Source organism: Coffea eugenioides, unplaced genomic scaffold (genome assembly GCF_003713205.1).
Source record: "Coffea eugenioides isolate CCC68of unplaced genomic scaffold, Ceug_1.0 ScVebR1_2249;HRSCAF=3240, whole genome shotgun sequence".
Taxonomy (NCBI): domain Eukaryota; kingdom Viridiplantae; phylum Streptophyta; class Magnoliopsida; order Gentianales; family Rubiaceae; genus Coffea; species Coffea eugenioides.
In genome coordinates, this window is record NW_020862718.1 from 1 (window position 1) to 14,230 (window position 14,230).

The following is a 14,230-nucleotide window of genomic DNA, read 5'->3' on the forward strand; positions in this document are numbered from 1 at the left end:
TTAGGGACTAAATTTGTCCGATGTGAATATGTAAGGGATATAAAATTACAATTTTAAAAGTGAGGGACGAAAAAAGTTATTTTACAAAATGTAAGGGACTTTTTGGACGATTTTCCCTAAATAAAATGAAGAAACTAGTTGTGGATACTAAATTCATATAAATGATGGACGAAATTAGTAAGCTATGATAAATTTAACAATGACCCCTAGGTTTTAAGTCTGTTGTCCACGTACCCATAAACAATTTGAATTACACATTAGACTCCAGTACTTGTCATAATCCATTAAACAGTAGACAGCGCAGAGGAGACTAGGATTTTTATGTCGAGACCAAACAGGCTTCATTTACGTTCACTCAGCGACTAAACCAGAAAACCCCGCCGCCGGCAGTGTGCCACAAGCCAGGGGCATTTTGGACATCTTCAGAATCTTTCAAGCCACCTACATTCAAGCTGTCGGGCTAATTCCGTTAAAGACGACGCCAAATTTAAGTTCTGACGGAGATTTCACATTAACGATATGGCCAAAGAGAACAACTCCTCCGCTATGGATGTGGACAACCAGAATTCGGAATCCGTTGATCAGATTAATAGCCCTAGGTTCTCTATCAATGGTAATTTACTCTCCCATAAAGCTCTAGACAGCTAATTTTGAGGTGATAATTTAGTTTTTTTTTTTGGTGAATTTACAGTTTTACAGCTCTTGAAATCCGCTCAGATGCAGCATGGATTGCGGTTTGGCGATTACGCTCGTTACCGGTATAACCTACGCTTGTACACTTATGGTATATGTTTATGAGTAATTTGGTACGATGAAGTTCCGGGAAGTAGGTTTAATTTTTGTAAGAAATGCCGTTTGATATTGTTTTTACCAGTATATAAGCGTAAGTGTGCTATATATAGGTTTATGAGGGAATTTATGACATTGATCATTGGAGGTGGCAGGGTTAAATTTGTGAAAAATGTTGTGTGATAGAGTTGTACTTTTGAGGGAATGTGAAATTGACCAGTTTTTGCAAAATTTTTAGGAGGTACTGTACTGCTCGGCTCAGGAGATTGTACAAGTCGTTGAAATTCACGCTTGGCCGGGGTAAATATAGTAAAAGGGCGATTACGGCTTCTATGGTCACTGAAGTGAGGTAATAGATTGCCAAGACCAATGGTTGAATTTGATTGACATTACAGTTGGTTAATGTTTTAATTTCGCTTTTGCTATTTGAAGAACAAATATGCTGTTTTGTCTCTCATTAATAATTTCTTAATGGTCGTTAATCTATCCTGATTCTGCGTGGTGGTTGGGGACACTGTAGGTATCTTCACGTGGTTCTTTATACAGCAGAAAGAGCTTGGAGCCATGCTATGGAAAAGAAAACGCTGCCAGATGGTCCAAATGCACGTCAGCGTGGCTATCTGATTGGTAGGCTGCGAAAAGCAGTCAAATGGGCTACTTTGTTTCAAGACTTGTGTGCCATTAAGGGAGATTCTAGGACATCTTTGGAAGCAGAGGTGTGCTGATTAATTCATCATTTTGCACTGCTGCTGTACCCTGTATACAAATAAAGCTATTTTCGGTCAAAATACAATAAGAATATGCAAATTAAGGTTCTATTGGTAAATATTAGTTATAATCATACAAAAAAAGAAGATAGCCCACAAGTTGGGCCCAATTACATACATGTGTTTATACTATTATTATTAAGCAAAATCAAATAGATATATATATATATGTGTGTGTGTGTGTTTAAAAAAATGTATTCACACACATAATTAGTGAGAAATGAAAAATTCATTTTTTGAAATGTGAGGGATGGAGAAATTCATTTTGTGTAATGTGAGGGATGAAAAAAATCAATTTATAAAATATGAGGGACGAAAAAATTTATTTTATAAAATGTGGAGGACTATAGATGAGATTATGTAAAATATAATTTGACAAATTTACCCTTAAAAAATGATCATGTGCCTTGCACATGATGGATTCCGGCCAAAAAATGATCGAAAACCTAGTTAGGGACTAAATTTGTCCGATGTGAATATGTAAGGGATATAAAATTACAATTTTAAAAGTGAGGGACGAAAAAAGTTATTTTACAAAATGTAAGGGACGTTTTGGACGATTTTCCCTAAATAAAATGAAGAAACTAGTTGTGGATACTAAATTCATATAAATGATGGACGAAATTAGTAAGCTATGATAAATTTAACAATGACCCCTAGGCTTTAAGTCTGTTGTCCACGTACCCATAAACAATTTGAATTACACATTAGACTCCAGTACTTGTCATAATCCATTAAACAGTAGACAGCGCAGAGGAGACTAGGATTTTTATGTCGAGACCAAACAGGCTTCATTTACGTTCACTCAGCGACTAAACCAGAAAACCCCGCCGCCGGCAGTGTGCCACAAGCCAGGGGCATTTTGGACATCTTCAGAATCTTTCAAGCCACCTACATTCAAGCTGTCGGGCTAATTCCGATAAAGACGACGCCAAATTTAAGATCTGACGGAGATTTCACATTAACGATATGGCCAAAGAGAACAACTCCTCCGCTATGGATGTGGACAACCAGAATTCGGAATCCGTTGATCAGATTAATAGCCCTAGGTTCTCTATCAATGGTAATTTACTCTCCCATAAAGCTCTAGACAGCTAATTTTGAGGTGATAATTTAGTTTTTTTTTTTTTGTGAATTTACAGTTTTGCAGCTCTTGAAATCCGCTCAGATGCAGCATGGATTGCGGTTTGGCGATTACGCTCGTTACCGGTATAACCTACGCTTGTACACTTATGGTATATGTTTACGAGTAATTTGGTACGATGAAGTTCCGGGAAGTAGGTTTAATTTTTGTAAGAAATGCCGTTTGATATTGTTTTTACCAGTATATAAGCGTAAGTGTGCTCTATATAGGTTTATGAGGGAATTTATGACATTGATCATTAGAGGTGGCAGGGTTAAATTTGTGAAAAATGTGGTGTGATAGAGTTGTACTATTGAGGGAATGTGAAATTGACCAGTTTTTGCAAATTTTTTAGGAGGTACTGTACTGCTCGGCTCAGGAGATTGTACAAGTCGTTGAAATTCACGCATGGCCGTGGTAAATATAGTAAAAGGGCGATTACAGCTTCTATGGTGGCTGAAGTGAGGTAATAGATTGCCAAGACCAATGGTTGAATTTGTGACGCCCCACATCTCCCTAAGGCGGACCAAAGGGTATCCGCGGACGCCTGCCCAGCTCTCGCCAGGACTCAAGCAATTCCATTCAATTTAAAACCGAATTAAGCACTTCGATGAGAGCAACATGAATACAATAATGCGGAAGCGTTCAAGCTTAATAAGTCACTTAATGTATAACCAGTACATCGAGTAATCATAAAACGACTTAAATTCAAAGTACACATCAGGGCCCAAACCTTTCAAGTTTTCAATTTCCAAAAGTACAACCCAAACCAGGGCCTAGTCAGAATATATAACAGGAGTCTTAACAAAATTACAACGGATGGTTTCTCCATATTTCTCCAAGAGTCGGTCCTGTTAAGGAAAACAAAACTATAGGGTGAGCTAAACGCTCGTGAGGCCAAGAACACACATGCAAGCACTTAGTCAAATAACAAACCCAAATTTAATAAATAAAACCATGTCTTTTTAACAATCAATTATTCAAACAAGAAAAGTAATCAGAAACAATTCAAGGATATAGTAGCTCTCAGGAGCTAAGTTCCACTCGATCTGCCGTTGTCATTCGTATACCTTCCCGCATTGACCCTCCTGTCAACCGGGTCGGTATTTCCATTTCCGTAGATCACCACTTACTTTCCTCCGTCCACCGTACACCTCAAGGGCCCACAAGTCTATTATTGGGCGATACTCTACAAGTATGCCAAGCAAGACCTCTTATTAGGTCGAGCTTATAATCTCATGGCTCGCCCAAGTTCCCGACCAAGCCCATTGCCGGCTCGAGTCTAAGGACGGCCTATGAGTTTGGGCGTCCCCCATTCATTTGGTAGTCGAGGAGATTCACTCCAACGACACAAGCATTCATGACATGACATTGCATTCATTCATTCATTCAATACATTTCATTCATTCATTCATTCATTTGAAATTAGAACGAGTGCGATAAAGTACGCACCCGCCCTTATTTTTAAAACTCCCAACAAGTATCACAAATAAGCAAGTATCAAATTCATACACTTGACACTCACCGAGCAATTCAATAAGAATTATTTTCTGGGAGTTCAAGTGTCCGCGGTGAGATCCTCTTGAAGGTCTCCTTGCGCGCCTGGCAATTTAATAGCGAATAATCATACAATTAACCCACTTATCAAGAAGATTGTACATTAGTACAATCTAAGGATTATTTCGCAAAAAGGAACCTCAATTACACGTAAATCGAGGTTCAACTTGCCTTTTATCATGTACAATATTATTTGAGTTTTGATCATGAAAATTGTAAACAAAACGTTTAAGAACATCAAAAGAATAAAGAGTTTTTGAAAAACTCTATTTCTTTGAAATTGGAAAATTTTCAGTTTTATGATGAATTTTTGAAAAAATCGTAACTCGCTCGATACAAGTCGAGAATTGGAAAACTTTATACCGTTGGAAACCTCTTAGAGAGTACTATAAGTTCCTAGAAGACACTTTTCCATGAATCGAAGTGAAAAGTGGTCAAAAATGAGCGTGAAGGCGCAGGGTCGGTTTTCATGGCAGAATGAAGTTGGTTTTTGGCCAACTTTGAAAATTCGGCACGATTCGTACGTTGCAAACCGGCCTCTGAAATTTTCAGCTCAATTAGTGTTGCAAGTGAAGTGTATGAAAAAACAAACGGATCAAGAATCGGAGTTTCGAGCACCGAGATACGGTAGCCCGAAGTTGAGCAAATTCAAGACTGGAGAAGAATTTCCAGATTTGAACCCCCAACTTTAGAATTTTAATTAGGTATCGAAACGAACTTGAATTGGCACCAAAATTGGCAGTGTTTCAATACTATATGGAAAGTATCTCTCTATCGAATTTCGGGGAAAAATACCTTCGGCAAGGTAGTTAATGAGCCAACCGAAGTTCAAGAAAATTCCTAAGGCATTCTGCCTTTGACTTTCATTTCCCAAATTTCCAATCGTTTAACCAAGAAGGTTATCCAACCATGGTTCATTTGTAAAATAAGGGTCTAAGATACACCCATAATATCTTTGGTAAGTGTTTAATATCAAAAACATCAACTAACAAGTTCACTACAAGATTTGGTTCCAAACCAGTCCAAACGTTAGGGTTTTCCAAAACAGAGCAGTCCACTTGTTTCAGTCACAACTCGGTCAATATAGCTCGAAATTGAGCATGGCTTACGCCGTTGGAAAATACATTCATAGTACTAAAATATCACAGAAGAAGTCATTCCCAAATTCGGCACCCATCTGGTTCAAATTCGGGCATCAAGTTGCTGCCTGTACACTTCATTCCAGAGGAGCAGAGCAACAGGACAGCGAACTTAAAACATTTGGTTCGGCTTGCTCACAGAGAATCAGAACGTGAATTTTATACCAAATTAAAGCTAGGAATGTCTAGTTTCAAACGCCACCGACGGCACATGATTTCGACATCCGAGGACAGAGTTATAGCCAAAATACCAACGCTGGACAGTGCATTACGGGACAGATTTCCAGATTTGCTGGTTTCGGAAAAAAAATTCATTTGCTCCATTAAACCTCAATATTTTCCAATGAAATTTTTCACACATCTAATACATCCTATAAACATCCAATTCAAGCCATTAAACCATTAAGATTTGGCCTGGAAATGGCCGAACATGGCAGGGGCAAAATCGGAAAGTTTAGCTTCTTACACCCAATGAAGTTTCCACTAATTACCCATCACTAATGCATCATTAAAATCACTAAACCAACAATATAATCACCATTAATCATCACATCAGCAACAACAACCCAAGTGTGGGAATTCCAAGAGCCCACAATCACATTTTTACACCATAAACTAGTAACTAAGTGCATGCATGAACTTAATCTTGTCATATAACTTCCAAAAGACAAGAATTCATGGGTTGATCATTACCTCTTCCTTGGGTGTGCAAGACCAGAAAATTTCGGCCCTCTTGAAGCTCCAAGAAACCGTGATTTCCAGCCCTTGTTTGCAGCTCAAGATGATCCTCAAGTGTCAAGCTAGGTGTAGTGCAAGTTTGGTTAAATTTGGAGGTGATTTGGGGTGGTTTTGGGTGAGCTTAGTGTGCAGAAATTTTAGAACAAGGAGTTAGAGAGAGGGGGGGGAGCTTGGCCGGCTGTGAGGAGAGAGAAGAGAGAGTGTGTTTGATCTAAGTTAGCTTCCAAGAGAAGGTGCAATGTGTGGTGCAAAATCACCCAAAGGTCAACTCTCATTAGGGGCCGTTTGGTGCGATTACGGCTCGATTTTTCTCGCACGTTTGGTTCACTAGTGCACTAAACCTCCAAGGCATATATATTCTTGTAAATATTATTCACTCTTAATTGTCCCGAAATAAGGGTCTAAAGTCCTTCAATTGAAGTCGCGCGTGTGAAAACGCGTACCGTCAAATTTAACGCTATAACGCGAAACTTTCGAAAAATTCTTATAACGATTGCACTACTAACTATCACTTGAATATTTATTCATAAAATTACCTATTTTAGGACCATAGTACAAGCCCCCAATATTCCAAGCTTATCGGGCTACTACGCGGATAAAATCTCCAAGTACTATTCACTATTTTTACTAAACGCGCTCTAGGAAATTAATTTTCGAAACGAATCATTTTAAAAATATAACGAAGTTATATTATCATGCGTTTAGGTCTCATAAGACTAGAAAATATTCCTTGGAAATAAAATCCAATTAAATAATTTATTAAGCCATAAATTAGGCATAAAATAATAGTTTTTGCGAGTCCTCACATCCTCTCCCCCTTAAGAAAATTTCGTCCTCGAAATTTACCTTGGTCGATGAACAAGTCTGGATACTTTTCCCTGATTGTCTCTTCAACTTCCCATGTTGCTTCCTCTACTCCATGGTTCTTCCATAAAACTTTCACTAGTGGTATCTGCTTGTTCCTCAATTCCTTCACCTTTCGATCCAGAAGTTTTACCGGTCTCTCCTCATAGGTCAGGGTTTCATCAATCTCAATATTCTCCGGTTGTAAAACATGAGAGGGGTCTGGATGATACTTCTTAAGCATGGACACATGAAACACGTTATGAATACGAGATAAGCTCGGTGGTAATTCCAGCTTATAGGCTACATTCCCAACTCGCTGAATAATCTTATAAGTCCCTACAAACATTGGTTGTAGTTTCTTCCCTTTTCCGGACATCAAACTTGCTTTTAAAGGCGTAATCTTGAGAAATACCATATCTCCAACAGTGAACTCCAAATCCTTCCTCCGATTGTCGGCATAACTTTTTTGTCTACTCTGAGCGGTTTGAATTCTTTGCCGTACCAATTTCACCTTTTCATTAGCCTCCTCAATCCAAGATACAGTAGTCGTGTCTAAGATTTTCCGTTCACCTACTTCATCCCAACAATCGAAATTCCTTAACCATCAATCCAGCCATTTGTACCTGACGGCTCAAAGCATCGGCCACTACATTGGCCTTCCCAGGATGGTACTTAATAATGCAGTCATAATCTTCCAGAAATTCCATCCATCTACGTTGCCTCAAATTCAGCTCCTTCTGAGAAAATAAGTACTTAAGACTTTTGTGATCTGTAAAAACCTCAAATGTCACTCCGTATAAATAGTGTCTCCATTTCATCAAAGCAAAGACCACAGCCGCTAATTCCAAATCATGGGTCGGATAATTTCCCTCATGTGGCTTCAATTTTCTAGAGGCATAAGCTATCACTTTATCATTTTGCATCAAAACACATCCCAAACCTTCCTTAGATGCATCTGTGTAAACCACAAAACTATCATGTCCATTTGGTAGAGCTAGAACAGGCGCTCTAGTCAACCATCTTTTCAACTCCTGAAAACTTCCTTCACACTTAGAACTCCAAATAAATTTTCCATTTTTCTTGGTCAACTCAGTCATAGGTCCAGCAATTTTCGAAAAATCCTGGATGAATCTCCGGTAATACCCTGCCAATCCTATAAAACTCCGAACTTCCGTTGGATTTTTCGGTCGTTTCCATTTCGAAACAGCTTCCACTTTAGCTGGATCCACTTTAATCCCATCCTTAGAAATTATATGCCCTAGGAAAGTCACTTCCTTTAGCCAGAATTCACACTTGCTAAACTTAGCATATAGCTGATGTTCCCTCAAGATTTGTAAAACCGTTCTCAAATGTTTCTCATGATCTTTCACATTCTTAGAATACACCAAAATGTCATCAATGAAGATCACCACAAATTGATCCAAGTAAGGCTTAAAAACCCTATGCATTAAATCCATGAAAGCGGCAGGTGCATTGGTTAACCCAAAAGGCATTACTGCAAACTCGAAGTGCCCATACCTCGAGTTAAAAGCAGTCTTAGGTATATCCTTCTCCAAAATCCTCAATTGATAGTAACCTTGCCTTAGATCCAACTTTGAAAACACTACCGCCCCTTGCAGTTGGTCAAACAGTTCATCAATGTGGGGCAGTGGGTATTTATTCTTAATCGTAACATCATTTAAGCCTCGATAATCTATACATAACCTCAAACTCCCATCCTTCTTCTTTACAAACAAAACTGGGGCTCCCCACGGGGAATCACTCTCCCGTATAAAACCTCGTTCCAACAAATCCTGTAATTGTAATTTTCAACTCCTTCAATTCAGCTGGGGCCATCCTGTATGGTGTCCTTGATATAGGTGTTGTTCCCGGAGCTAAATCAATTTTAAAAGCTATTTCCCGTTCCGGGGGTAGAGACTCCAATTCTTCAGGAAAAACATCAGAAAATTCTTTTACTACCAGTGTGTCCTCCAGATTCACCTTATCGCTAGGGGTATTAATAAGAAAAGCCAAATACCCTTGAGCTCCTTTACTTAACAACTTTCTAGCCCGAATTCCCGAAATAAGTGCAGACGAGGCTAACTTACCCCTTACATCCAGTAGAGCATGGCTTATATAATAATCACTTATCAGGTTCAAGTATTACATATCACACCAATCCAACCTATCAAATAGTCATGGTCCAATAGGGAATTAATCGCGTAATCAGATAAAACAGGCAAAAGGCTTGAAGTCGGACGTAAAGTCCCAGACATTTGGAAGAAATTCAGGATATAGCGAAGCTTCAAATCAAAAGTTCATCCCTGGTGGTGCTGGACAACACAACAAGCAATGCCCCACCAGAGAGTTTCAGTTCAACCGCTACAGAAGAGTAGTAGCCGGTCTACAACCACACCAGTACGAATAAGTTCAAGAGTAGGGTCAAAGCAGAGCCAAATACTTCAGGTTCATGGTGCATGAGTACGAACAAAAGTATAAGTTCAAGTTCAAGTGCAAGTTCAAGTTCAAATTCAAGGGTCATGAGTACGAGTAAGAACACACTGGCCTAACCTCTGTCCAGCAATTCACATTCTTAAACAGTCACAAAATTCAAGTCCACATTCCATATATTCAGTCAAATTAGGTCCATTGAGGATACGCAAGAGCACACTAGCCTAAACAGGTTCAAGTCTCAAGTAAGCTCAGTCTAATCGGTTTCAGGCAGTTCGAGTTCTCTTACCAACCCACTGCAATACTTTCGGAGTTCAAACTTCCTAAGATTGAAATACTGGCACAGAACCAATCATAACATATATTGCGCACAAGAAAAGCTCACCAAGTTTCTAGCTAGGTTAATCCATTATACACTAGTAGATCGGAGCTTCGGGTTTATGTTCGATTCATATTCGGTACTAGGGACCTATTAAATTATATGAAACTGTCTATCAATTTGTCTCACAAGTACAGGGTTGTCTAAGCCCTCGGTCACGGTCCCCTTTTCTCGTTCCTGCTTCCCTACTTAAGAAAAGTCTATAAGCACAGGAAAAGGCATAGCTAAGCATAAAGAGCACATTGCGTATACAAGTTGCAAACACATTTAAAATCAGGTCATGATTCGTTACATGTATCAAAAGTTATAACACGGTTAGAAGTTACAAAACAAGACCAATATGTCCAATATTGCACATAGGCAATTAAGTGCTACAAAAATATAGAAGTACATACAAGCAGGATACAAAAGGCCTCACAGCGTGCACTACCCCTTTCTAAGTCCATAGTTAACCCAAAGGGTCCAGACATCACTAATTTCAATCAGATCACACGCCTTTACGAAATTAGATCCAATAAAGCCATAACGCAAGCTAAAACCAAGATTATCCATTCGAAGTTCAAAATCTTTAATAACCAGCCACCAGTCGGAACACCATCATCTCCAAAATAACCAGTCTTAGGGTTTTGTAATTAAAGTTTCAAGCTCCAAGTTCAAACCCAAGAATAAGTACAACTTACTACCTTACGTGTCGAATGGAAACCAAATCAATTCACACTAACTTGTACTCTTGAATGCAGTTGCTCTCTATATCTCAAAGTTGCCTCAGTCCGTACATTTAAAATTGGCTCACTCTTCTTGAAAGTCAAGAATTTTAAAACATAAGAAGAGTATTTCAAGTAATCAAAATCTTATCAAGTTCAGGATTCACATTATTAAACATAAGCTTGCCATTCTTTCGAAAACTCAGGATATATAGATATATTTTTCTTCGTGTAAAGCATGGACAAATTCAAGTGTGAGATTACACCAATATACAATCAAGGGGGAAAACTTAGTTTAGAAAATGTTAATCTTGTATTAACCCATCATATACAAAGTTCAACAACTCATTAGTTATTCACAAATTTTCAAATGTGAAATTCAAGTAAAACTCACCCTTTTACCAAAATCGGAAAATTACACATATTTAAAGCACATATATCTTACTTCCACTCATCGCTTACAAATAAAACTAGTACATCCTAGTTTTTCTTTAAATTTTCAAAGCAGAATATCTTTAGAAGATATGTGGGCGAAAAATACATTTTATTCCTTTGTACTTTTATCTTGGTTCAAAATCATCACACATGGAGTTTGACTATCAAATCTCGGTCTCTTACCCTCCATAGCCAGTACTAATAATTATCTCAATTCTTTCCACACTTACAAATATAATGATAATTCAAATTCATCCAATCTTTCACTACAAATCTCTCATCCCATATCTTCCTTCAATATAACATCACCTAATTCCTCAGTTTCTTCTGCAAGTCCCAAATAAGAACTCCCAAATAATAAATTTCTTTAACCCCTAAGATACAATAGATCCTTGTCGCATAATATCCAAATTAATCCCACAGTCAGGCATCCTAAACTTTAAGCCTAGGATACGCTACAGAGATCTGAAGCCTAGGCTCTGATACCAACTGTGACGCCCCACATCTCCCTAAGGCGGACCAAAGGGTATCCGCGGACGCCTGCCCAGCTCACGCCAGGACTCAAGCAATTCCATTCAATTTCAAACCGAACTAATCACTTCGATGAGAACAACATGAATACAATAATGCGGAAGCGTTCAAGCTTAATAAGTCACTTAATGTATGACCAACACATCGGGTAATCATGAAACGACTTAAATTCAAAGTACACATCAGGGCCCAAACTTTTCAAGTTTACAATTTCCAAAAGTACAACCCAAACCAGGGCCTAGTCAAAATATATAACAGGAGTCTTAACAAAATTTCAACGGATGGTTTCTCCATATTTCTCCAAGAGTCGGTCCTGTTAAGGAAAACAAAACTAGAGGGTGAGCGAAACGCTCGTGAGGCCAAGAACACACATGCAAGCACGTAATCAAATAACAATCCCAACTTTAATACATAAAGCCATGTCTTTTCAATAATCAATCTATCAAACAGGAAAAAGTAATCAGAAACAATTCAAGGATATAGTAGCTCTCAGGAGCTAAGTTCCACTCGATCTGTCGATGTCATTCGTATACTTTCCCGCATTGACCCTCCTGTCAACCGGGTCGGTATTTCCATTTCCGTAGATCACCACTTTCTTCCCTCCGTCCACCGTACACCCCAAGGGCCCACAATGACCATTATTGGGCGATACTCAACGAGTATGCCAAGCAAGACCTCTTATTAGGTCGAGCTTATGTGTATCTCATGGCTCGTCCAAATCCCCGACCAAGCCCATTGCTGGCTCGAGTCTAAGGACGGCCTATGAGTTTGGGCGTCCCCCATTCATTTGGTAGTCGAGGAGATTCACTCCAACGACACAAGCATTCATGACATGACATTGCATTTCATTCATTCATTCAATACATTTCATTCATTCATTCATTCATTCATTTGAAATTAGAACGAGTGCGATAAAGTACGCACCCGCCCTTATTTTTAAAACTCCCAACAAGTATCACAATAAGCAAGTATCAAATTCATACACTTGACACTCACCGAGCAATTCAATAAGAATTATTTTCTGGGAGTTCAAGTGTCCGCGGTGAGATCCTCTTGAAGGTCTCCTTGCGCGCCTGGCAATTTAATAGCGAATAACCATACAATTAACCCACTTATCAAGAAGATTGTACATTAGTACAATCTAAGGATTATTTCGCAAAAAGGAACCTCAATTACACGTAAATCGAGGTTCAACTTGCCTTTTATCATGTACAATATTATTTGAGTTTTGATCATGAAAATTGTAAACAAAACGTTTAAGAACATCAAAAGAATAAAGAGTTTTTGAAAAACTCTATTTCTTTGAAATTGGAAAATTTTCAGTTTTATGATGAATTTTTGAAAAAATCGTAACTCGCTCGATACAAGTCGAGAATTGGAAAACTTTATACCGTTGGAAACCTCTTAGAGAGTACTATAAGTTCCTAGAAGACACTTTTCCATGAATCGAAGTGAAAAGTGGTCAAAAATGAGCGTGAAGGCGCAGGGTCGGTTTTCATGGCAGAATGAAGTTGGTTTTTGGCCAACTTTGAAAATTCGGCACGATTCGTACGTTGCAAACCGGCCTCTGAAATTTTCAGCTCAATTAGTGTTGCAAGTGAAGTGTATGACAAAACAAACGGATCAAGAATCGGAGTTTCGAGCACCGAGATACGGTAGCCCGAAGTTGAGCAAATTCAAGACTGGAGAAGAATTTCCAGATTTGAACCCCCAACTTTAGAATTTTAATTAGGTATCGAAACGAACTTGAATTGGCACCAAAATTGGCAGTGTTTCAATACTATGTGGAAAGTATCTCTCTATCGAATTTCGGGGAAAAATACCTTCGGCAAGGTAGTTAATGAGCCAACCGAAGTTCAAGAAAATTCCTAAGGCATTCTGCCTTTGACTTTCATTTCCCAAATTTCCAATCGTTCAACCAAGAAGGTTATCCAACCATGGTTCATTTGTAAAATGAGGGTCTAAGATACACCCATAATATCTTTGGTAAGTGTTTAATATCAAAAACATCAACTAACAAGTTCACTACAAGATTTGGTTCCAAACCAGTCCAAACGTTAGGGTTTTCCAAAACAGAGCAGCCCACTTGTTTCAGTCACAACTCAGTCAATATAGCTCGAAATTGAGCATGGCTTACGCCGTTGGAAAATACATTCATAGTACTAAAATATCACAGAAGAAGTCATTCCCAAATTCGGCACCCATCTGGTTCAAATTCGGGCATCAAGTTGCTGCCTGTACACTTCATTCCAGAGGAGCAGAGCAACAGGACAGCGAACTTAAAACATTTGGTTCGGCTTGCTCACAGAGAATCAGAACGTGCATTTTATACCAAATTAAAGCTAGGAATTTCTAGTTTCAAACGCCACCGACGGCACATGATTTCGACATCCGAGGACAGAGTTATAGCCAAAATACCAACGCTGGACAGTGCATTACGGGACAGATTTCCAGATTTGCTGGTTTCGGAAAAAAATTCATTTGCTCCATTAAACCTCAATATTTTCCAATGAAATTTTTCACACATCTAATACATCCTATAAACATCCAATTCAAGCCATTAAACCATTAAGATTTGGCCTGGAAATGGCCGAACATAGCAGGGGCAAAATCGGAAGTTCTAGCCTCTTACACCCAATGAGGTTTCCACTAATTACCCATCACTAATGCATCATTATAATCACTAAACCAACAATATAATCACCATTAATCATCACATCAGCAACAACAACTCAAGTGTGGGAATACCAAGAGCCCACAATCACATTTTTACACCATAAACAAGTAACTAA

General features: G+C 38.6%; 1 protein-coding gene across 1 annotated transcript; it reads left to right on the forward strand.

The window, feature by feature from the left end:
- Window positions 1–2,349: 2,349 nt before the first annotated feature.
- On the forward strand, window positions 2,350–3,145 carry LOC113756385 (signal recognition particle subunit SRP68-like; the record flags this gene model as incomplete). The annotated part of the gene is made up of 3 exons (XM_027300070.1): window positions 2,350–2,619; window positions 2,699–2,765; window positions 3,035–3,145. Coding segments are annotated over exons 1-3 (272 nt in total), but the record flags the coding sequence as incomplete, so codon positions are not given.
- Between the last annotated feature and the right edge of the window lie 11,085 nt (window positions 3,146–14,230).